Genomic DNA, 24,098 nt, shown 5'->3' with positions numbered 1-24,098 from the left:
TTTTGCATTCACGCTGGCGCATATGCTACAACTATTCCAGCTATTCTTCCTTTTTATTATTGTTCTTCCTTAAATTAGATTTCATGATTCTTCGCTTTAAAAATATGACGACATTCAGGTCTGAGAAAAGCCGACAAACACATGGCGTATACATGCACATGTATATAATAGACACGCATGTGTCTGATTTTAAAATTTTACAAGAAAAAGAAATAAATAATTGATCCGTCAGATGGTGCTAGATCTGTATGTTGTTTTAGTTTAAATTACGGTGGTTTTTATTGACTATGGCTATATTAATTGGCATATACATGTCAAGACGCTTATTGATCTCAGTTAATTAAGCCATACAGTACGGTGTAAAACTTTTTATCGGTATTATGTTCAAATGGACGTGCATATTCTCAACAGGCCCTACTGAAATTTTCAGGCATGTCTCAAACGTCCTTTGTACGTTTGAAAAACGTTAATATTTTGACGTGGGAGGATTTAAACATGAGGTATTGTACTTATTGGAGCTTCTCACAGAAACGTTGTGACAACGTGAATTGCATGCACCAAGGCCATGTATGATTCATGGGAGATAACTTAAGATGTAAAAAAAAAAAAAAAAAAAAAACAAGGTCGGAACTCTTTTGTATGTGGAGGCGTGAACCTGAAACAGCGGGAAACTCATGATGGCCACAACGGGGTCTGTTACGAAGGTTGGTGTTTTCGATTAAGTTGCTAATGGCAGCAAATAAATACTGCAAAAAAGGGAAGTAGAAGTACTTCATGTATGTAGCGTTAACTCTACATTGATTATTCGATTCAGCTTCTGGCTGCACTCAAAGGAGATCAAAAACAAACTCCAGTCAATGAGCCAAGTACGCAGTGGATCGCTTGACATGTTGAACTAGGAGCCAACGAGTCGCTCAAGTTACATGTTTCACGAAACAGTCCACATGAAAATGCTGTCTCAGTCTAACATCCAGTTTAAGCCTGAATCATCCTTTCAAAGAACCAACAAACTGCATATATCTGTAAAATTGATGGACCTTTTGTTTAATACAGTGAATGGCCCACCAACTTGAAAACCTGTTCTAAAACATTTTATAGTTCAGTTAAATAAAACGTTGAGGTCTGTTTTCAGCGATCTCAGATTTTTACCAGCCTCAACGTTTAATCATTGAATTCAAAAATCCAGTAGGTCCTTTCTGCAAGGCACTTTGAGGAATGAAGTGGGCCTTTATATCCACTTTAAAACGGCTGCACACGCCAATTTCTGGTGTGCATTAGAGAACAGCACCTTTATTACCACTCCTGCAAATGTAAGTCCACTATCAAGTCGAAATGTTTTTGAAATCCACAGAAATATTTCATTCTCACTTGTTAGCATAACTTTGTGCTTTCATGGTGAGTTAGGTGTGCTAAAATAGAAAGAACAAATTTGCCCAGTCAGTCGAATGAGAAAAATTAATTCTAAAGGTTCCAGTCAAGGCTTGTGGCAGCTCTGTGGGTCTGTGTTTATGTAGAAATGCAAGCGTAGACTTACCCTGCATTCCTTGGTTCTTGTTGTGCTATTCTCAACATACTGTTGTTGTCAGCTGCGTGACGTGGTTGTCCATAATCCCTGTCCATTTCTGTGTCCAGTGTATCTCAGTACCTCATTGACCAACTGGATTTTTTAATTCAGTGATTAAATGTTTAGGCAGGTTAATATCAGAAATTGTTGAAAATAGACCTCAGTGTTTAATTTAATTGAACTATGGTGGACCATACAGTGGCCTATTGTTTAAAGCATCAGCCAACTGCCTCGAAGTGGGAAACCTGGGAACAAACATGGATGGAGTCATACCAAAGACTTGCTGCTGCCTCGCTTGGAAAAAATCAAAGAAGCAAGGAAACATGAATAGTTGGTGTCAGTATAATATGTGACTGTTTTGGGTGTCTGATGGTGAGACTGAACTAACATGTTTACTATCGTCGCAAATATTACCTGGTTAAAAAATGGAAGTTCATTCCCACACCTTTCAATTTAGATTACCATGTTGTCACTTTCACAGATGGTCACTATCTACCGTTCAAAGTGACAAAGTACTGTATGTCTCTTCTATCACACGGTATTTGGCGATTCATGAACTGTGAAGGTGACAACATGGTGGCCGTTGACTTGTTCAGGTAAGTGACTGGGAGATTCGAGTGAGTAACAGTAGCGATGTGGGAATAACACTATTAGAATGCAGGCTTAATTCCACAGTGTTTCTGTTTCATGTGGGTGCACAGTTGTAGCAATGTTTGGCGTAAACTTCGAACAGGGTAGTATTCATGACGATAGTACACATGTTAGTTCAGTATAATGGGCAGAGCAGTTGCGGCTAGGTGTCATGTCTACTGTCTTTGACATGATTCTTCAGTGGCGGCATGCAGCACTTTGGCAGCATGGACTCGCCCTGCCACAAGAAGACAGTATATGTACACACACCTAATGACTCCTCGACATTAACATAAGCATTCGTACATATGTTTTTAGTGATGATCATTACGTATCAGGATCCCCATTGCAAACATATGGTATTCACATCAATAATCCTTGCAGAAAACTCATGTATTTTTATTACACTACATATATATACACACATTGTATATTGTTCAACTAGGGGCCTCCGTGGCTCAGTTGGTTAGCGCGCTAGCGCAGCGTAATGACCCAGGAGTCTCTCACTAATGCGGTTGCTGTGAGTTCAAGTCCAGCTCATGCTAGCTTCCTCTTCGGCAGTACATGGGAAGGTCTGTCAGCAAACTGCAGAAGGTCGTGGTTTTCCCCCAGGCTCTGCCCGGTTTCCACCCACCGCTGTCGTATAAGTGAAATATTCTTGAGTACGGTGTAAAACACCAATCAAGTAAATCAAGCAAGTAAGTATTGTTCAAGTCAATAACCTCATCAATTATCCTCCATATTAATTATAATAGAATGTCATTTAACATGTCAGGAGCGGTTGATTCAGGATCAATCCTGGGTCGAGTCACACCTAAGACTTGGCGTTCAGCATGAAGGGGATAGTGCAACGATTGGTTGACTTGTATAATGGCTCGGGCGGGTTGGCTTACTTACCTTTGGTAAGTCATCTCAGTGAAGCAGCTTTAGATAAAAGAGCGGTGGAAATCCGCCCTGCAACAAGGAGGTACATTACATACACCCTAAGGATTCCTTCGTTGTCTTATGACTGAAAAATTGTTGAGCACGACGTTAAACCTCAAGTACTCACTCACTCACGCATCTAACATGGAGGGGCCTCCATGGTCGAGGGGCTCAGCATGCCAGCGCGGTGCAATGAGTTCAAATCCAGCTCATGCTGCCGCACGGCAGCAGCCTGCAAATGGTTGTGGGTCATTTTCCTGGACTCTGCCCGGTTTCCTTCAATCATAATGCTGACCGCCGGCGTACATGTGAAAAATTCTTGAGAACTGCGTACAAAAAAAAAAAAAAAAACCCCAAGAAATAAATCATCTGTCATGCTTTTTTGTTGTGGTGCAATTGAGAATACCAGGAATTAAGATAGATAGATATTCCTTGGGATTCAGTTGTGGAAATGAAATATTCTTGAAATTAACTTGTTCTTTTAGGGATGTTTTGTGTTCAAGACTACAAAGCGAAAAATAGCCAAACCAGGTGAGTTTGAATACACAGCTATAAATGCCTTGGTGGATGTTGCATACTTTCCATTGGAACATATGTTGAAAGTTTACAGACAACAAATAAGATCATTTTGAAAGATTTTTAATGCTTTTGTAAGAGTGAAGAAAATAAAAACAAACAAAACAATACGTGGTACATAAAATATTTTTGCAGTACTCATAAATGAAAATTATGTTTTGCCTTTTAATGATTAGGTATATTGCGATGATCATATTCATATTTACATGTCCCGTTTAGAAGTGTATTGTTCTCGACTATGGTGTAAAATCCATTTGGTATCAGAATTTTTTCCACTTACAACAGAGGGAACTGCAGTAATTTGGGACTTAGGTGTCTTAAGATTTTCATTGTTTGACATCAGATGTGTTGCAGGCTATGATTTCATCTGTAACGTATGGTCTACTTTGCCCACTTGTAGTTTTTACGCGCCCAAAATTAATCTCCTACTATGTTATACCTTAGGCTAAGGCTTAAGGCTTTGTATTCCTAGGTTTTCACCCCCATTTCACAACTTTTATCAGAGGCAAAAAAGAGTGTTTTCTTGTTCACATGGTGTTTTTTGTTTTTTTAAACACACACACGAAACATTTGAGACTGAGGAAAGTCTGTTGAAAGTTTACCTTCGATACAGGTTATGTGTCTGTGACATTGTTCAGTACATGTATATGTTTAGCGTCATTTCAAAAATTTCAGTGGGAAACAGACATGTTTTGTGAGTATATTGTGTAGATTTATTTGAACAGGTAAATTGTTTGTGAAGTATGAACTGTCGTTTCAGAGTATAGTTCCATAATTCAGTGTAAATCATGAATGTAACGGTAGATTTGCTCTGTCACAACTGTGTTGCAGATGATTATTTTGTTCCTGAGATTAAAGCTCCGGCCAGTTACCGACGTAAGAAGTTATTTCAGGAGATTTGGGAGGACATAAACAATAAAGTGCAGGCAAGTTTTCATCATAGCAGCAAGCGTTGAAATATTACTTCAAAGGGTATTGACATTCTGCATCAGGTGAAAGCTGTCACTTAGGTTGGTGCCTTTTTTGCTAATGAATTCAGTATGACTGGTACAAACATACAGTATAACATTTTTACTCACCTTACCAAAGATCTGTCGCAAAGTTAAGAAAAGTAGGAAAATTTGTGACGTAAAGGTAATATTTTTACTGTGGCTAATAGATTTAGTGTAAAACTTACTGCTACCATTATTTGTTTCGAATTGATTTTTATTTTCATGCATCATGTTCTGCTTATGCATAAAAACTCTGAATATTCATGTACAGTGAAGGCTGAAATAACTGAAGTAAAATCTGTGATGAGAAAGAGTGTGCATATGTAAAAAAATTAGCATTTATCATGCAATATTTTTGTTACCTACCTCAGGCACTCTGCCACCGGTAAAAAAATTTCTGAGTAAGACCTTAAACCATAATCATTTAAATAAATAATTAAATAAATAAATAATACTTCTGATGAATATAATTAGTTGTGTAAACCAATACGTATTTCTCCTGCAGATTCTACAATCAGAAATGAATTCCAGGATTTTTGATGACTTGTTGGAGTTCATCAAGACTTCTGGCAGCAGATTGCATCAGGCGTCTTCTCCAGGGGGCCAACAAAGACCCGCTCTCAATGAAATCCCCACAGCTGCACTCATAACAGGTACATGCACTATTTGAGGTCATTTGGAGATTTGTGACATGTACCATTTGAGAAATAGTGCTCTGAGGCAATGCACAGTACAACCCATGTTTTATTGGGTTCAGTACAAAACCCTGGTGGAGGCACATGCCTTAAATGACCACAAATTTTGTCCATGACTAACTCGTTCATTCTTCCTTATTCTCAGAGTTTTATCAATTTTAGATAGGTGTTTTGAGGTTTGCTTGAAACATGGGATGATATTCTACTGGAAAATGGTTTCATCACCAAAAATTATATTTTGTGACATTTATTTCCATCTGAAAATGCAATTTTGTGGGCGAAATGTTAGGTTGTTTAAGATAACTACCATGGAAATGTTCTGCTGTCACCCATTAACAGGTGAGGTACGATGCTTGTAGTCCTTTTTAAACTTAAATGCATTTTTACATGGGTTAAAAATAATAACTGGCTCTCAGCTCGGAGATTGTAATTGTTGGATTCATTTTCGTTACATTACTCAATTGATGCACTTGTTTCTTCCCCTGAAGGTGTGAACACCCCCGACCATGCCGTGATGTTCTCTAACCTCACCCAGATGGTCAGGGAGAAGGTCTCGCCGTATGTCACTGTACTCCGAGCCAAGGATTGCTCAAACATCAAGACTATGCTGACCAAAACCGTCGGACAGTTTATGAACATGGCTAGCCTGGTAAGTGTGAAGAAAACTGTAGGGCTGTTTATGAATACAGTGTAGTCTGGCTTTAAGATGCACAAGGCTTGTCACCAAGAAATATAGGTTTTAAAATAGTACGGCACCATTTGCTTCATTTCCTGGGCTTGCATGTGACCCATGGGTTATTTGATATTTTGGGTTTAAGATTTTGAATATTATGTCAGTATAAGAGAAAAGAAAAGGAATGATGCGAGAAGGTGTAATTGGTTACATTTCCTTGTGAGTGGGTTTAATTCCAAATGCATGTGTGATGTATTGTTGTTGCAACATTACTTCCGCGTGAGGGTGGTTTCGTCAACAATACAGAACACATGTTGCTCACTAGCAGGCCGTGTAGGCTCTTGTTTACTAAGTGATGTCTTGGAAGTAAGACGAAACTTATAATATGTCAAGCCGATATATAGTTAACTTATAGTTAACAGATATTTCAGTGGAAATAATATGCTGTCTCTTATGCTGGTTGGGAACCTCTGTCATGTCTGTTATTGTCACCTCTGTCATGTCTGTTATTGTCACCTCTGTCATGTCTGTTATTGTCACCTCTGTCATGTCTGTTATTATGAGGAATGAAAAGAAAAATTCAGCATCAGGTTGAAGTCTAAGTGTTCATGTAATGATTCCCATTGTGATAGTTCAGTGGTACTGTATTAGATGATAACACTGAGTTCAAAATTGCCTTTGATATCTCAGACATCTCAGTGATTCCCGCAGTGATAGTTCAGTGGTGCTGCATTAGATGATAACACTGAGTTCAAAATTTGCCTTTGATATCGCAGACATCTCAGAATGAATGATTATGAATTAACGCCACATCGGCAATATTTCAGCCATATCGTGGCGACAGACATCTCAGAAGATGCATCGATAATTAAGCATATTCTTGTGCTATATGTATATATAACAGTTAATGCATTTGACATAAAATTTCGTCCATAACCACTTGTGTAAAGCTTCCCGCCTGATTCTGAGAGCTCTGCATCGTAAAAATGTATTTTGTGATTTGTTTGAAAGGTTAGATGTAATCCTACTGTAAAAATGTAAGTTTCACCACCTATAGTAATACTTTTTTTTGCTTTATTGTTCTCTGAATGTCCACTTGAGAGGTGAATTAGTATGGATTATTATGTACAGATAATTATGGTGTGTTTTTCAGGACAGTGATGACGAAGACGGCATAGGGCCTGGTAAAGTACCCTGCAGCATAGACGTACTAGCTGAGTGGTATGCAGAAAAACAGCAGGTGGGTGTTTCACCATTACCCGTTAAAGGATAAGAGACCACCTGGTTAATGTTTTATATCCAATGGACCATTGTTCAGAGTTTCATGTTCAGGCATTAAATGTATTTTTGTATGATTGTTTTCATTCGTTAAAAAGTTTAGTGAAATGTTGTCTTGACACAGTAAGTTCAGTATTTGATGTGACTTTAAAGGATTACTCTTTGGAAAGTTTTTGTTAAGTCTTCAACCAATATGATTTGCTTATCTATATGTCACACGAGGAAATGTTCTTCGGTAACTTGCCAAAGTATGGCAGGTTACGATAATTTTTCAATCTATTCACATGTTTTCAAGGTGTTTAATCAATCATATTCTGGAGGCATTATTCTATGTAGACTGATGAAGTTATGTTTTTTGTGAAGCCCTGAAATTGGCCCATCTAAGCAGTGTGGTTTTGTCTAAAAGTGTGTATAAATTGCACTGAAAGATGCTCCTTCATATGCAAAGAGGTTAAGCAATTAGAGTACCTTCTGGGCATTCCGTTTTTTTCCCTCATGAAACAGATTGCCACTGTATGAAGTGAATCTTACTGTTATTGAGTATGGTGTGAAACAAGCATCATTCAGTCAATCAGTCGGTCAGTATCTTTGGCTCTACTTTGGTTTTGGCTCAGGAGGTTTGTCAGCTATGGGCAGAATGCTGTGGTTTTCTCTTTCCAGTTTCACCCGTAAACTTGTAACTGAAAATACTCCTGAGTATGGCCTAAAATAAATTGAAATCAATAAATCAAGCATTTGGACTGAATGAATAATTGAGGCTTAATAACACCACATCACGAATATTTCAGTCAATAACGTGCTTGGGATTGTTTATAGCACCATAGCATGGTTATTTTAATACGTGGATTGTGTTTGCAGTGTCAACATTCCCCGTCCAAGAAGAAAAGGACGAGTAGTCCAGACTCCGCCCCATCCTCCAGTCCTCCCCTGGTGATTGTGCTAGAGGACCTGGAGAGCTTCACCCCCCAGGTTCTACAGGACTTCCTCATCATCTGCAGGTCTGCCCATTGAAACACAGGGGCTTCTTGGACTGAACTGTATTTTAGGATCAAGTCAGATTTGTTGTATTATAACGGGTGCTTGATGTATTTACGTGTTGTTGGGGTGGCCTTGCTGGTTTAGGTGATTGAAGTGCTGGCTCACTGCGGTTATTGCGTCATTGACCAATAAGAGGTTACCTGTTTGAATCCAGCTACAGCATTTTCATTTATGGCTTTATTAAAATCAGTGAGTTTATTTGGTATCTGATGTAGGTTAGGTGATTACTGCAGTACCCTCTACCCATAATTTGACAAGGTAAACTTGAAACTACTACATGAATGAACAAAATTAGAACTGAACAGTCTCAGCAGAAGCTAAGCAAGTACACACATGCAGAACTGTGTTTATTAGGGAAGAGAATTTTTCGTCTTTAGATGGAATTCTGTTTTTTCTGTTTGAAAAAATCGTTTCTGAGATTCGTGCAAATCTGAAAAGAAAATTTGGGTAGGGGGCCTCAGTTTGGCGCGATGGGCCGACATTTAATAATTGATGTCTCATATAGGTATTTACTCACTTTGGGTGTCCATCACTTAACCGGTCGCCATGTTGAAAATCCTGCAGTACCGTAAACCAGTAATGTTTTAGTTGAGATTGGAGGCACTTTGTTCACATAAGACCGATGCAAGACTGAGCGATGCCCAACTGTGTACCCTTTCCAGGTGTATACAAGACTGTGAACAAGAGCATTTTGGTTTTAGGTAGTAGCAATACCAAAATTGGACAATTCGAGGGCGGGAAGCATTGTGTTTCAGGTACAGTGATAATTAATTCTGTGCCGGACAATGCTTGATGTGTTTGAATTTTGTTTTTGTCAAATCAGGTAAATCGGATAATATGTAAAGCATCATTTCTCTAGCCATGCTGTGCTGCATGTGTGAAGTTATACCATTACACTGTTATACCGCCAGACAATGTTCCCTTGCTGGAAAAGTTTTGCAAAGTTGTTCCCCTTTAGTGAGTTGTATCGATTTATAAGACAGGACAGCAGCATCGTGCATGTAATGATGAGAGTGATCAAGTGGGGCGCGATTTTTACATTGTTTTGTTTTAATTTTAAACAAGTATGAAATTTTGTCAGCTGATCACAAACAACTATTTTCGTGTTCTATCAGTTTGCTTAATGAGTTTGTGTCACATTCAGGGATTCTATAGTAAAAACTGTTGAAGACTGAAAAATTTCAGTGAGGCATTTAAGCAACATTTATTTACTTTTCAGATAATTGGTTAAAAAGTTGCGGCGATGTTGTGGTAATGTTTTTCGATGGGTGTATTGTTGAACAGGGAAAGCAGGATTTAAAGGCTATTGATAGCAGTGTCAAAATATAAAGGCTATTGATAGCAGTGTGAAAAATAACGGCTATTGATAGCAGTGTCAAAGAAAAAGACTTGATAGCAGTGTCAAAAATAAAGGCTATTGATAGCAGTGTGAAAAATAACGGCTATTGATAGCAGTGTCAAAAAAAAAAAAAAAGGCTATTGATAGCAGTGTCAAAAATAAATGGTACTGGAATTGGCTTGAGTGATCTGTGGTCAGCACATAAAACTGTTTACCCAGAGGTGCTGGATACAATTCCCAGTTAATACTGAAATACTGACCTGTCGTCATATATGTGAAATACTTTTTGAGTAGGGAATGAAATAGTAGTGTTATTAAACCCACTGATAGAAAGAACAACTGAACATTTGATATTTGTTGTAAAAACTGATTTGATGTATGTATTGAGTATTCAAGTAAGATTCACTAAATCATATTGCTCTTTCCTCTTTGAGCACCAAATTCAACTATGATTTTCTGACCATGTCCCCATCTCAGACCTCCACTTGCATGTAACACTCTTGGGTCAGGCGCAAGTGCCTTCCATGTTCAGACCTTTTTTATGATATGTTTTGTTTTGTGTGTGTGTGTGTGTGCTTCATCCAGTCTCATGCATGTGTGAGATTTACATAAATGTATATATATTACTAGCAATGTGAACAGAAACAAAGGAAAAATCATAACTTTAGCAGTCCAGATCAGTAGTTGTGAGGGAGTCAGTTGAAGTGACAAATTGTTACAAAAAAATCACTGAACTGGAATATTAGATTTCAGAATTTAATTAATGCCCCTTTTCCACAACAATCGGATCAGGTCTACCCATGATGTCAGGTTAATATTGTATTTATTTCTTCAGTAACCACCTACATCACCTGCCAGTCGTCATGGTGTTTGGGATCGCCACAACAGTAACTGCTGTCCATCGTCTTCTGCCCAATGCTGTGTCCTCTCTGCTTTGTATGGAGAAATTCCAGGCCGCACCATCCACAGACTATCTCACACAGATCATCAATCAGGTATGTAAACCTAACAGAACTCACACATTAGGTATGTGCACCTCACACAGCCCAAACATCAGGTATGTGAACCTCACAGCTCCTCCATCAGGTATGTGTACCTCACAACTCCTACATTAGGTATGTGAACCTGACACAGCCCATACCTCAGGTGTGTGTACCTCACAACTCCTCCATCAGGTATGTCTACCTCACACAGCCAATACATCAGGTATATGCACCTCTCACAGCCCGTACATCAGGTATGTGTACCTCACACAGCCCCTACATTGAGGTATGTGTACCTCACACGACTCTTCCATCAGGTATGTGTACTTCACACAACTCTTCCATCAGGTATGTGTACCTCACACAGCCAATACATCAGGTATATGCACCTCTCACAGCCTGTACATCAGGTATGTGTACCTCACACAGCTCCTACATTGAGGTATGTGTACCTCACACGACTCTTCCATCAGGTATGTGTACTTCACACAACTCTTCCATCAGGTATGTATACCTCACACAGCCAATACATCAGGTATATGCACCTCTCACAGCCCGTACATCAGGTATGTGTACCTCACACAGCCCCTACATTGAGGTATGTGTACCTCATATGACTCTTCCATCAGGTATGTGTACTTCACACGACTCTTCCATCAGGTGTGTGTACTTCACACAACTCTTCCATCAGGTATGTGTACTTCACACAACTCGTTCATGTACATCAGGCATATGTATGTGTACCTCACACGACATCCGTCATGTACCTGTACTTGTGACAGAGCAAGTCCATGCCGCCAAAGTGCTGCCACCACTGAAGTACATTTGTGTATCATGCCGAAGACACCAGACATGACACCCCACCCAGTCACCTTATACTGACAGTGGGCCAACCAGTTATATTTCCTTGCTCTAACTTCTGTACTGAGCACCAAGCCATTGGGTAGAGGTACTAGTATTTGCAGGATCATATGAAATATGTCGGTATGTTTTCACTCATTTGCAAATGCTTCCTCTTGACTCCTGAATGACTGTTTAGGAAAATTCTGTGAAGGGGAAAAATCTGTAATGATTTACTGAGGCTTATGATTATTTTGTTATTTTTCCACAAATATTAACCTTTGGGTAAAAATTATAAAAATCAGGATTGTTTCTACTTTTGTATGCTTTATTCATTGTTATCTCTGGTTACAGTTGTTCCTTACAGACAGATATCCGTTTAAACTTGGTGCCAAAGTCTTCCAGTTCCTGCTGGACGCTTTCTTGTTTCATGATTTCTCTGTGCTGAACTTTACGAGGGGCTTTCATGTACGTATATGTATACATATGTATATGTGTAATTATGAAGTTACACTTTTCTCTTCTTGAGCTTCATTACAATGGTGTTCTTCTTCGAATTGTGCGAAGCTTGATAGCCTTTGGCATATATAAGATAGATGTACATGTGGAAATGAATGTAGTGTGACAGTTGATGTTAATTATAATCCAGACCAGCATATCGTGATGTTCCGTGAAGAATTGCAAAGAAGAAAGTACAAAATTTGAAGGATTTTTTTTTTCTGAAAAATGAATTCTGAGTGCAAATTCTGATTGTGTGATGTTCAGATGCTGTGTGATGCTTTGAAGTTCACTATCCATCGTACACCTGGACTTACCCAACTGCTCTGCATATTGTTGTTGTTGTTGTAGTTTGCTATGATGGACCATTTCTACAGCAACCCTGTCAGCTGCCTTTGTTGCCCTCTAGAGGCTGTAGATAAACAGATGAAGCAGATGACCCACGAGGAGTTAGAGGAGATCAGACAGACAAATTCCTTTATGAGGTTTGATAATTATTCTGACTATTCCCAAGTTGAAAAATCTTTGTTTGTGTTTACCTGGCTGACCCTACGTGTAGCTGTAGCTTAACTCTAAAAAGTGTGGTCACAAATAAGGAGAGAAAATCTCTATTGTGATTGGATTGAAATTTGCACATGACATAATAGTTCCATTGTTGATTTGTGTGGGGATAAATCGTTGCAAAAAGTCAAGTTACATCGGCTGCAAGTTTGTGTTAAAAAAAATTAGGAGCATTTCTTCATTGAATAAGTAGGGACAAAGGCTGACCACTGGAAACAAACCCTTGAATCTTGATTTCACTTGCAGAATCTGACATGAGACTATCTATTTTTTTTTTATATATATATTTTTTTTATAAATTGAAATGTCATCATAAAAATTTTAACAACAACTCTGACAAAGCCTACGTAGCCTTTATTTATCTTTTCACAGTGTAACGCTGAAGAAAAGATTTCCACTAGTGGTTTTATCCCTTTTAAAGTGCACTGGATGGGATCCTGGAAATAGGCAGCTCGACTGATTATAAGTTTTTGTCCTTATTCATGGTGTCATGCCATCCACAACCATTTCATTGGCTGGTCACAGACAACGATCATTTGCAATGGCTACATAAGAATGCTAGATTGTCTCTGTTGAGTTACTAAGCATGTCAGGAAAAAAAAGACATTTAGACGTGTTTCCACCCCGCTTCTGAAATAACTAAGGTTAAATTATTTATTGTCTTCTCTTTTAAGGGTTTCACTTAGGACCATTCTGTTTCAAACTACACCACCTAGCCTAAAGGCCATTTCTTTGAATCACTTCCCCTTATGCCAAGCCACTTCACATAGGACCGCTCTGTTTCAAACTACTACACCGAGCCTAAAGGCCATTTCTGTGAATCACTCTTCCCCTTATGCCATGCCATTTCACATAGGACCATTCTGTTTCAAACTACACCACCAAGCCTAAAGGCCATTTCTGTGAATCATTCTTCCCCATATGCCATGCCATTTCACATAGGACCATTCTGTTTCAAACTACACCACCAAGCCTAAAGGCCATTTCTGTGAATCATTCTTCCCCATATGCCATGCCATTTCACTTAGGACCATTCCGTTTCAAACTACACCACCAAGCATAAAGGCCATTTCTGTGAATCACTCTTCCTGTTATGCCATGCCGTTTCACATAGGACCATTCTGTTCAAACTACACCACCAAGCGTAAAGGCCATTTCTGTGAATCACTCTTCCCCATATATCAGGGGTGAGTTACAAAACTCTTGCTTGCAATAAACACGACATGGTTGAAATGCTGACTGTAGTGTTTCAAAGCTCAAATCCTTCATTGATGATTTTCATATTTTTTTTCCAGATATGTTGAAGGCCAGCCTCCCTCCAAACAGGCTGATTTACTTACTGATGATAAGTACACAAAGGTATGTTCCTTAACAGCATTGCTTTATTAAATGCACAAATATAATAGCATGATACACTGTTTTTACATAAAGCTCATATCAAATCAGCTTCATAGCTCACAGTTTTGACTGATGACATGCATAAAAATAGAGAAAGTACTATTAATGTAAAAGTATTCTCACACTGAAAGTATTGTTTGATCACATTTCTTTAAAAGTACCTGAAATGTTGAAAAGAACCAACAGGTGTGGTTGAAAATTTAATATACAGTATAAAAGTTCCAACTCATCCTAATGGGGAACTCATAAAACTCCTTCTCGATTGTATCAAGACGGCCCAAAGCTGTGAACTAATTTGTTCTTTCCTTTATTATGTCACAATTTTCGGTGTATGTGTGCTCATAAAACATATATGAAGTGCACATGCACTGCAACGTCACAGAATGAAACGATGTGTTCTGCTGTCATTTGAACCGTTTGTGTAGCTTGTCCTCAGGTCTCCCATTGATGATCACCACAATATGGCTGAAATACTGCTGATGTGGTGTTAGGCCATAATCTTTCATTCATTTCTTACTGAGGACTGCATGTTGTATTTGACAGCAAGTGGTGACAGAATTAATACAGGAAATCTTCAAGTACAACCAGAACTACTACCCGATGCTACGATGCATTCATGCCATGGTGTCAGAACTACCCCGCCACCCGCTGGGCAAACAGGTGGGTCTCGCTGAAGCACCCTGCAGATGAAATTACAGGTTACTTAAAGTACTGTAAATGATCCAGGTGGGTCTCGCTGAAACACCTGAAAGATGATATTCCAGTTTCCTTAAAATGCTGTAAATGATCCAGGTGGGTCTCACTGAAGCACCTGGGAGATCATATTCCAGTTTCTTTAAAATACTGTAAATGGTCCAGGTGGGTCTTGCTGAAGCACCTGGGAGATCATATTCCAGTTTCCTTAAAATACTGTAAATGATCCAGGTGGGTCTTGCTGAAGCACCTGGGAGATCATATTTCAGTTTCTTTAAAATACTGTAAATGGTCCAGGTGGGTCTCGCTGAAGCACCTGGGAGATCATATTCCAGTTTCCTTAAAATACTGTAAATGGTCTTATCAGTTGGATATTATTCTATTTTCCAAAAACACCTTAAAACATCTTTCTAAGATCTGTAGAACTCTTTGAAATCATGTGAAATATGCAACTTGCTCATAGGCGAAATTCTAGGTCATTTATCAGATTTTAATTCTGCTTGTGTGTATTAAGAACTTAATATTGAGAATACTTTATTACACATCTTGTCATGTTTGTTTAAAACCATCATACTGACTAACATTCTTAAATGTGACCTTGAAAAACAATGAATAACTAAATTTATGTCGCCTTGTTTTTTTTTTTAGATCCGTGAACTGTATGCGTTGAATTTAGATGATGACTTGTGCAATATGGAAAATTACAATGAAGCAAAAGAATTGATGAGGTCAGTCTGCCGAGCATATTCTTGTATTTCCCCTAACGTTTAATCCGTGACATGTTTTCTCTGACTCATGGAGTTCCGACTAATGTCAGAAAGGTGTCCTGATTTATTTATTTATTTCATTAGTGTTTTACGCCGTACTCAAGAATATGTCACCTATACGACAGCAGCCAGCATTATGGTAGGAAGAAACTGGGCAAAACACGACCATCTGCAAGTTGCTAGCAAACCTTCCCATGTACGGCTGGAGAGTAAGCCAGCATGAGATTGACTTAAACTCACAGGGACTGCATTGGTGAGAGGCTCCTGGGTCATTGCTTCCCTGGCGTGCTAATCCCTCCGCCATGGAGGCCCACATGTGTTTACAGGTTTGATTGTAAGGGAGACTGTAGATGTAGAAGTATTTATTTTTTTGACGTTTATTTGTCTCTTTTCTATGCATTTTGTAAACTGTCTTAAGTTTAGACTTGAAGTATGTTCGTGTTTGCGATTACTCAGTTCAGTACAGTCATGTTTGGAGTGTATGGTCAGACTTGATAACAAAGAACGTGGAGATCGTGGAGTCTTAGATCCTTAAAGCCAGACATGATGATATACCTCCCCTAATACAGCAGACTTTAGGAACAAGATCCTACCATGTTTTATTGGGTTTTGCCATTCTAAAGCGCAAATTCTCTCTAACTGCAACATCCCTTTAAAGTTTATGCTCTCCCTGTTTCGTCTTCGTTGTAAGAATGGTTCTTGTTAAATTTTAACGACCGACTGACTGACGGATGGAGTAACTTCAAATGTTACTCATTGCAGTTGTTAATTTATGTACCCTATGTTATCTGTATGCTTGTTTTTATGCTTGGATTTTTATGACGTGCTTAAAAATTTTTGGGTCATATGACAATGATATGTTGTTACTGAAAATGTTTTCAAAAGAACTGTCATTTCGTTGCAGAGTGTTAGTTAATGTGAACCACATATATTTTTTTTACAGAATGTTGTCCAGGGATGAACTGATGGGGAAACTGTGTTGTTTTTGCCTTTTCCTGTCAGAAAGTACCAATCTCACGGCAGAATTAGTTTCTGTTAAAGATGGAGTCCAGGATTTCATACACCAACTGGAAGACATAGGAAGTGAGTTGAGATATTACATGATGAAATGGTTGGACTTGTATAATTTTGTGGCTTACAATTCTGTGATTGTGACTTTTTATTTGAATGTGACTTCTTGTATTCCCGCAATAGAATATGATGTCCGTAGGTAAACGTGTTTGCCATTACGACTACATTGACAAAACCGCTTAACTTAGAGTGACATGTTTGTTCACTTTTGATTTTCTACAGTTCGAGCAGTAGACCATCAAAACGAGTCCCATACAGTAAAGGCTTGATGATACACTTGTGCGCTCATTCTGTTCAGAAACCTGATTGGATGATGGATCCGTCCTCCATGTATTATTGCAGCTCGATGACTGTATGTGGACCATAGGATAGATCAGGGTTGATGGGGAAGTGACTATAAAGCAGAATCCTGACATTTGTGTTAGAAATTACATGGCTATCAAGGTCAAATAAACATGACCCGCTTCTATATATAACAAAGCACAGGTGTAGTGCGTAAGAACCGAACAGGAAAAAAATTATTGTATTTTTTTTAACACCTTTTCTTCATACCCCAATGTCAAAGTTCAGAGTGGGTTTCTTGGCTACACCTGTGTGAGATGCAGACTGGAGACATGGAACGTTGAAAAGAAGGCCAATTGTAGTGAGATTAATATAATATTGATAAATAGAGCATGGGCCTCATCAGAAATTCAATCAGAATGGAAAACTAGTGAGGGCGTAACTATTTAGCTTATAAATTGGTTATGAAAGAAGTTTATTGTAGATTTTCATTTTAAGGGAGTCTTTTTCACGGCACTCAGGATTTCAACAGCTTTCTTTCTTGGATTGTTGCATGTATTTCATCGAGAGACAAGTACAGAACAAAACCTGATCAGCTGAGTGAGCGAGTGAGTGAGTGCTTGGGATTTAACATCGTACTTAACAATTTTCAGTCATAGGACGACGAAGGAATCCGTTGAGCGCTTGTAGTGTGCCTCCTTGTTGTAGGACGGATTTCCACCACTCTTTTATATAGTGCTGCTTCACTGAGACGCCTTACAGAAGGCAAGTAGGCTGCCCTGCCCGAGTCATTATACTGATACGGGTCAACCAGTTGTTACACTATGGCCTTCATGCTGAACACCGAGTGAGGAAGTTACACTGATCAGCAGAGGATCAGATCCTTTATAACGGTGGATATAGCTTTGACCACAGCAGTTGAGCAGGTGTTTTAAGCCATTTCACTTATACATCAGCAGGCAGCATTATTGTGGGAGGAAACTGGGCAGAACCTGGAGGCAACCCACTACCATGCGCAGGTTGCTGGCAGACCTTCCCACGTATGGCCATAGAGGATGCTAGCATGAGCTGGTCTTCACAGTGACTGCATTGGTGAAAGGCTCCTGGATTATTATGCCGCACTGGCATGCTAACCATACAGGAGAGAACCATACAGGAGAGCACCACACCTTGCTCTCTGCAACAACACTCGCTGAAATGCAGAAATTTTGTACAGCTGGCTGACCTACCCACATACTGCCGAGTTGTGTATTAACAGTGGTGATAGTTTACCTGGAGGATCTCACTGTCTGGCGATTGTATGCAGGTGGTCGTACCGAGGATGGCGCCATAATAATTTGAACTGGAATTCAAGACCACACGCATCAGGGCACTTCACGCGCATGAAGCTATAACGAGGAGATGATGAGGTGAAAGATAACGGGGGAAGGTATAGGGAATTGAGCAAGTTTGAACGATATTCTGAAAACTACGGCTGATTATAACCAGAAATTATAGTCTGTAAGACAACAGAACAATGTGCACAACATATATAAATTGTGTGCATCAACATTTGGATTTACGAGGCCGTGAAGCAGAGTTTTATATTACTAGTAACACCCATGTTATTTAGACAAGGTTTTCACTGCCGTGTGGGATCGAGTCACATACGCTGGAGCAAGTAAGATGTCAAATGCCTGGTTTTCAGTGGTCTCGATGTACACTTTTGCGGGAGATGTGGATGCTTATGAAAATGCTTTTTACCAGCTTTCCAATGTACTTGTTGCAATAATATGCTCTGATGATGTCAAAATCATTTCCACAGCAAGAAATATGGACATAGGGTAAGAGTTTTCCCCCTTTATCTGTAACTCAGATCAACCCGATATTGAGGATATAGAAGCAGAGGAGTCGGAGCCTAAATCCCTTCCAACAAAGACAAAACTGTATGAGCTGAGACAGGCAAGTAATTGTTGTTAAGAACGTGAACAGTTTGCTATTAACGAGACAAAGTCTGTAATTACATCTTATTCAGCTCATGTCGTTCTGTACCACTGTCAAAACTGGGCTGCCATATTGCTGAGGCAACTCAACCATTCATTCAGCATTGGATTCATTATTTTGTTGTTGTTGTTGTTGTTGTTTAAGAGCCATTGTGGTGCACACACATTTCAGGTTAAAATTGCTAGTATGCGACACAGGTACATACTACGTACAAACGGTTATCACATAAAGATATGTTAAGCTTCTTGGGCAATTCAAAGGCCATGTAGTACAATTCAGTGCAAAAAACAAAATGTTAGGTCATTTCCGTACTCATCCCTGGTGTGACTTCATATTACCCCATTTGACGCTATTATGAGGTCACAAAACTCCAGTTGACATCTCCTGCTCAGAAGACACCGTCATCCGTAAATGAGCTTTAGTTTGATTGAAGACGCTGCAGATTATGTCACTCCATGAAAAATGACGTCACTCGAGGAATTTGCACAGAAACGGCCGGAAATGTTTTTTCTGTAAGCACGCGGTATCAGTAGGATTATTTGAAGATCTGAGAAAAATTGATGCATGGTATATGAATGAACGGGTGTTCTGCTGGACAGGATACTTTTCTTCTCCTATTCATCAATAGAAGAATCTTGTCTGAAGTGGCCCTTTATGCCTTTTATAACTGTTCCAATATTTATTTATTTATTTATTTGAATGGTGTTTTACGCTGTACTCAAGAATATTTCACTTATACGACGGCGGCCAGCATTATGGTGGGAGGAAACCGGGCAGGGCCCGGGGGGAAACCCATGACCATCCGCAGGTTGCTGGCAGACCTTCCCACTAACGGCCGGAGAGGAAGCCAGCATGATCTGCTGTTCCAATAAGTTTTGTTAGAAAATTTATTGGAATAATTTATATGCTTACCGGTATGTCATAATTTGGTTTCAGACTCTGCAGGATTTGGGAAAGAAAAAGAAGCTCTCACCGTATGAGAAACTCAGGAACCAGATCATAGATTATATTGATTCCCTCGTCAAGTAAGACAACATCTTTTCCCTTCATACTCTCACAGAAATTCATCACTGCTTCCCAAAAAATGCATATAGATTTGAAATTTGTCAGGTATACATCTATTCCACTAGATCTTGCTTTTGTTATTTTCTTAAAGCCTTTGTAAATGTTTTTACATTTGCAAGTTAAATTTGGCCAAGATTGAGATTTCATCGTCCCAAATCGAGCATTTTATTAACTGAGCTAAAAAAGATATTCCCACTAGCTACTGCTAGTATTAGCACTGGAAAGCTGTTCCGGTTTTATAATGTTGGTAGATTTGAACTGTGATGAATGAATTAAATGAATAAGTGGAGTGTTTATATATTTTCATACACTTCTATGAATTTACGACTTGTAACCTGTTTCAAAACCCCCCCTTTTTTTTTGTTTTGCAGAAAATATTTAGTTTGTCCAAGCTCTCTTCCACTGTGGGAGATATTTTATTACAACCGTGTCAGTGAAGTCAAGCAGCACCTGTCTGCAGCACCACGCGTGGCCATCCAGACTGCTCTTAGCAACCCACATCATTACCTACAGGTAAACTGATAGGGTTTCTCTTGTCTTGGACCTTGTGACTCTCTGACTCGTGATTGTATGTGCTGTGATTGTCTCCATATGTGAGGTTGGAATGTAAGTGGCAAATTCTGCAATATCTAGAACATACTTCAGAAAGTTAATGAACAGGGTTCGCATGGGTCCTTGAAAACCTTGAAAGTACATGTGCTTGAATTTTATTTTGGTAAGTCAAGGACTGGAAAGTGCTTGAATTTGACCATTTTTATGTGGAGGTCCTTGAAAGTACTTGATTTTGTTTGTGTCATGTGAAGAAAATTATTCGGTGGTAAGAATCCGTGAATCAACTGACAATGGGCATGTACCTAAAGCGTCTGCCAGTGGTACGTATGCGGTCATGACTGACAGTGGCGCGGTTTACAAACACCTGCGTTGTATGGAAATATTTTAAGCTGCTCTTTTTATTCTGACGGACAGCGGAAAATTTATAAGAATCAGTGACGGGTTACCTGATTATCAGTGATGTCTGCACCGCCTGAAGGTTATGGCACCAACACAAGGCTGTGTACCTGTTGAGAGCCACGCCATGGCTGTTCCACGCTTACAAAAGGACCTAAAAAAGTATTCAATCTGCGCCTGTTGTCGTAGTTTGCATGCAAAAGCGTAGATTGTGACCATCGTTTGAGGTACTTGAATTTGTATTTTAAGTACTTGAAAGTACTTGAAAAGTCCTTGAATTTTTTTGGCCGTCAGGTGTGCAAACTCTGATGAAATGCTTTGGTGGCCTAATGGCTAGTGCATCCGCCTCAAAGTCATGAGACCTGGGATAAAACCTGATTATGTCATACCAAAGACTTCAAAAATAGTACTTGTTGCTGCCTCACTTGACGCTCAACACTTTGAGAGGTTTGAGCAAGGAAACAGGACTGATTGGCCCAGTGTCAGTGTAATGTGACTGGGTGGGGTGTCATGTCTGGTGTCTTCTGTGTGATACTTCAGCGTTGACAGCACTTCGACGGCATGGACTTGCACTGCCAAAAGAAGACACAGTATATGTACACACACCTAATGACTCCTCGTCGTCATGAGACTAAAAATGCGACCTTAAACCCCAAGCATTCATTGATTGATTCATTCAGAAAGTCATGTCATCTGAAACTCAGGCCAGTGTGGAAGCTAATGACCCATACTGAAAGATAAGATGTCTTCTTCGCAAGTCACTAACCATTCCTTGTGAAGATGTGCTGTGATTACCACCACATGTAAATGTTGGAATGTAAGTGACAAGGATTAAATTACTAACCTGGAGCTTTGGAACGAAATGCAAAGTAGATAATCAGTTACCTCAGAAGTCACAGACTCGAATCTTACTCTTTGTCAACAAGCACATGGCGAAGGATGTGATGACTGACTCGAGGCAATCTGTTTTTATACACTCATATACATGGCTTCAGTTGTAAAAGATAAAAAAAATGGCAGTAAAATCATGGTGTTGGTGTAAACATTTGTCCATGTTTCAGTGTGAGTGTTGTAGCAGTGAGCGAGGTGAGGTGCTCTCCTCCATGCCTGATGTGTGTATAGTGTACAAACTACATGTACTTTGTGATGACAGTTTACAAATTCATCCATGTTTCAGTGTGAGTGTTGTAGCAGTGAGCGAGGTGGGGTGCTCTCCTCCATGCCTGATGTGTGTATAGTGTACAAACTACACCTTGAATGTGGACAACTAATCAACCTGTTTGACTGGTTACAGGTAAGAGAACGAATATGATATAGATGTGTCATCAGGAATCTGATTCTCATAATGACTGATCTGAAATGTTTGACAAATGAGACAGTATCTGTGTCATCATTAGATCTGAGTTGGGGGGGTAGGGGTGGCTTGGGGGTGCTTTGCAGCCAAGTGATAACAATGCTAGCAGAGCACGTTGACTTGGGACGTTCTCACTAATGTGGTCAGTGTGAGGTCAGGTCGTGCTGGCTTCCACTCCAGCTGTATGTGGGAAGCTCTTCCAGCAACCTGAACCTGCTGGTGGTCGTGGGTTTCCCCCGGGCTCTGCCCGGTTTCCACCCACCATAATGCTGACTGCCGTCATATAAGTGAAATATTCTTGAGTGCGGTGTAAAAACACCGATTAAATAAATCAATCAAATCCAGCAACCTGCAGATGAGTATGCGTTTCCTGCAGGGTAAGTGATGTGACGTCTTGTGTCCGGTTTATCTTATGTGACATATCACTTGGCCTCGTAAGAATTCCAATTTTTACAAACCATGTCAGAACAAATTATAGGTGTGGAAGTTTATGCCTATTTCTACTCTTCTTCCAGAGTAACTAACACTTGTTTCCTCAACCATTTGATTCTGATATAATGGGAAACACTCTTGAGCTCAGTGAATATTCTGTTTTTCTGTTGCCATTAATCATTTTCCCTTGTGTTGTTACCAGGCCTTTGTAACTGTGATTACACCACTGGAAGACGATGAAGATAGTGAAAAACAGGAGATAGATCCAGTCCTGCAGTATCCTTTCATCAACTGGGCGAGAGATATTTACTCTCTCAAGTTTAATACATCTCCACTGTAGGCGCGGTAAAGTGCTGAGAAGTCTGAATTTAGCTGAGATGTCCAAAAGTGTCCATGTACAAGTATGAAGTTTGATAGTGGTAATAAAGTTGTGAAAAGGATTTTTCACAAGTTCGATGGTGGTAACAGAGTTGTGAAAAGTAATTAAGTTGAGGTGTCTGAACGAGTCCACGTACAGGTACCAAGTTCGATGGTGGTAACAGAGTTGTGAAAAGTAATTAAGTTGAGGTGTCTGAACCTGTCCACGTACAAGTATGATGCCTGTTGCTAGTATGTGTATGTCAGGTTCAATAAGCCAGGTAGCAGTTTTGAGTATTTAAGGAATTTTCTTGATAACTCCATGCAGAGCAGTGAGTCAGAAAACCAGAAAATGTCAGAAATTGTATGCTACATTTATTAGTAATTGGCTTTAATTATAGACAGGTGATACTCTTAGATTTGAGTCAGGTACATGCAGATGTATACAAGGTTGGAAAATGGTTATTGTGTTCTGATATTGACTGAATGAGGACTTAGAGTTGACCTTGACAAACCATCAGAGCCCGGTTTATCCGAGCTGTATCAGAGTTACAGTTCCTGGGATTCATCAAGCCGACCAAACGGAAGACGGATCACGTGGCAAGGTTAACTTGGGGAGGGTGCTGATTGGCCATATACAGGGTAGTTAGTCTCTCAGAACATGATACTGCTTTGTGATGTAAGTCCGGACAAGATGCTGATTGGCTGTACACAGGAGAGTTAGTCTCTCAGAAGATCATACTCCTTGACGACGTTAACCTTGGGAGAAAATGCAGATGGGCTGTACACAGGAGAGCTAGTCTCTCAGAACATCATACTCCTTGATGATGTTAACCTAGGGTGAATGCTGATTGGCTGTACACAGGATTATTAGACTCTCAGAACTTCCTGCTCTTTTCATCGTGGCCAACATGGTGTAGCTGGCAGTATTACATTGCTACTTGTAGGTGTCAGTAACTGCTAAGTACAAGAAAATAAAAGTTAATGGATAAGTAAATGGGTGGTTTATTGGCATATTACTATGTTGGGAAATAAAATAAAGTGCCAAAATCTTTTATCATTAATACTGCCTTTTGATGATACACATTACTGTTCGAGGAATCAGTTGTCATATAACATAACATTATGATTGTTGGTAATAAATTTACTCATCATTT

The 24,098-nt window shown here is 39.4% G+C and overlaps 1 protein-coding gene across 1 annotated transcript; it reads left to right on the top strand.

The window, feature by feature from the left end:
* The first annotated feature begins 677 nt into the window (after positions 1 to 677).
* On the top strand, positions 678 to 23,704 carry LOC135461495 (origin recognition complex subunit 3-like). Its single transcript, XM_064738626.1, has 20 exons — positions 678 to 704; positions 3,604 to 3,649; positions 4,526 to 4,620; positions 5,192 to 5,339; positions 5,870 to 6,030; positions 7,208 to 7,294; positions 8,191 to 8,330; positions 10,545 to 10,704; positions 11,887 to 12,000; positions 12,382 to 12,515; positions 13,887 to 13,950; positions 14,533 to 14,649; positions 15,331 to 15,410; positions 16,393 to 16,532; positions 18,658 to 18,743; positions 19,722 to 19,810; positions 20,222 to 20,363; positions 21,976 to 22,092; positions 22,787 to 22,860; positions 23,463 to 23,704. Exons 1-20 carry the CDS (start codon positions 678 to 680, stop codon positions 23,566 to 23,568), a joined length of 2,127 nt encoding a protein of 708 aa, XP_064594696.1. The 3' UTR covers positions 23,569 to 23,704.
* Positions 23,705 to 24,098: the final 394 nt, after the last annotated feature.

The sequence above is a fragment of the Liolophura sinensis genome, chromosome 1 (genome assembly GCF_032854445.1).
Source record: "Liolophura sinensis isolate JHLJ2023 chromosome 1, CUHK_Ljap_v2, whole genome shotgun sequence".
In the NCBI taxonomy this organism is placed as follows: Eukaryota; Metazoa; Mollusca; class Polyplacophora; order Chitonida; family Chitonidae; genus Liolophura; species Liolophura sinensis.
This window is presented reverse-complemented; position numbering and strand designations above follow the sequence as displayed.

Coding starts and splice junctions, on each gene's coding strand:
- LOC135461495 (XM_064738626.1), top strand. CDS start 678: ATGGCCACAACGGGGTCTGTTACGAAG. Junction 13,951..14,532: donor CTGATGATAAGTACACAAAG/GTATGTTCCTTA, acceptor TGTATTTGACAG/CAAGTGGTGACAGAATTAAT. Junction 19,811..20,221: donor TATATTGATTCCCTCGTCAA/GTAAGACAACAT, acceptor TTTGTTTTGCAG/AAAATATTTAGTTTGTCCAA.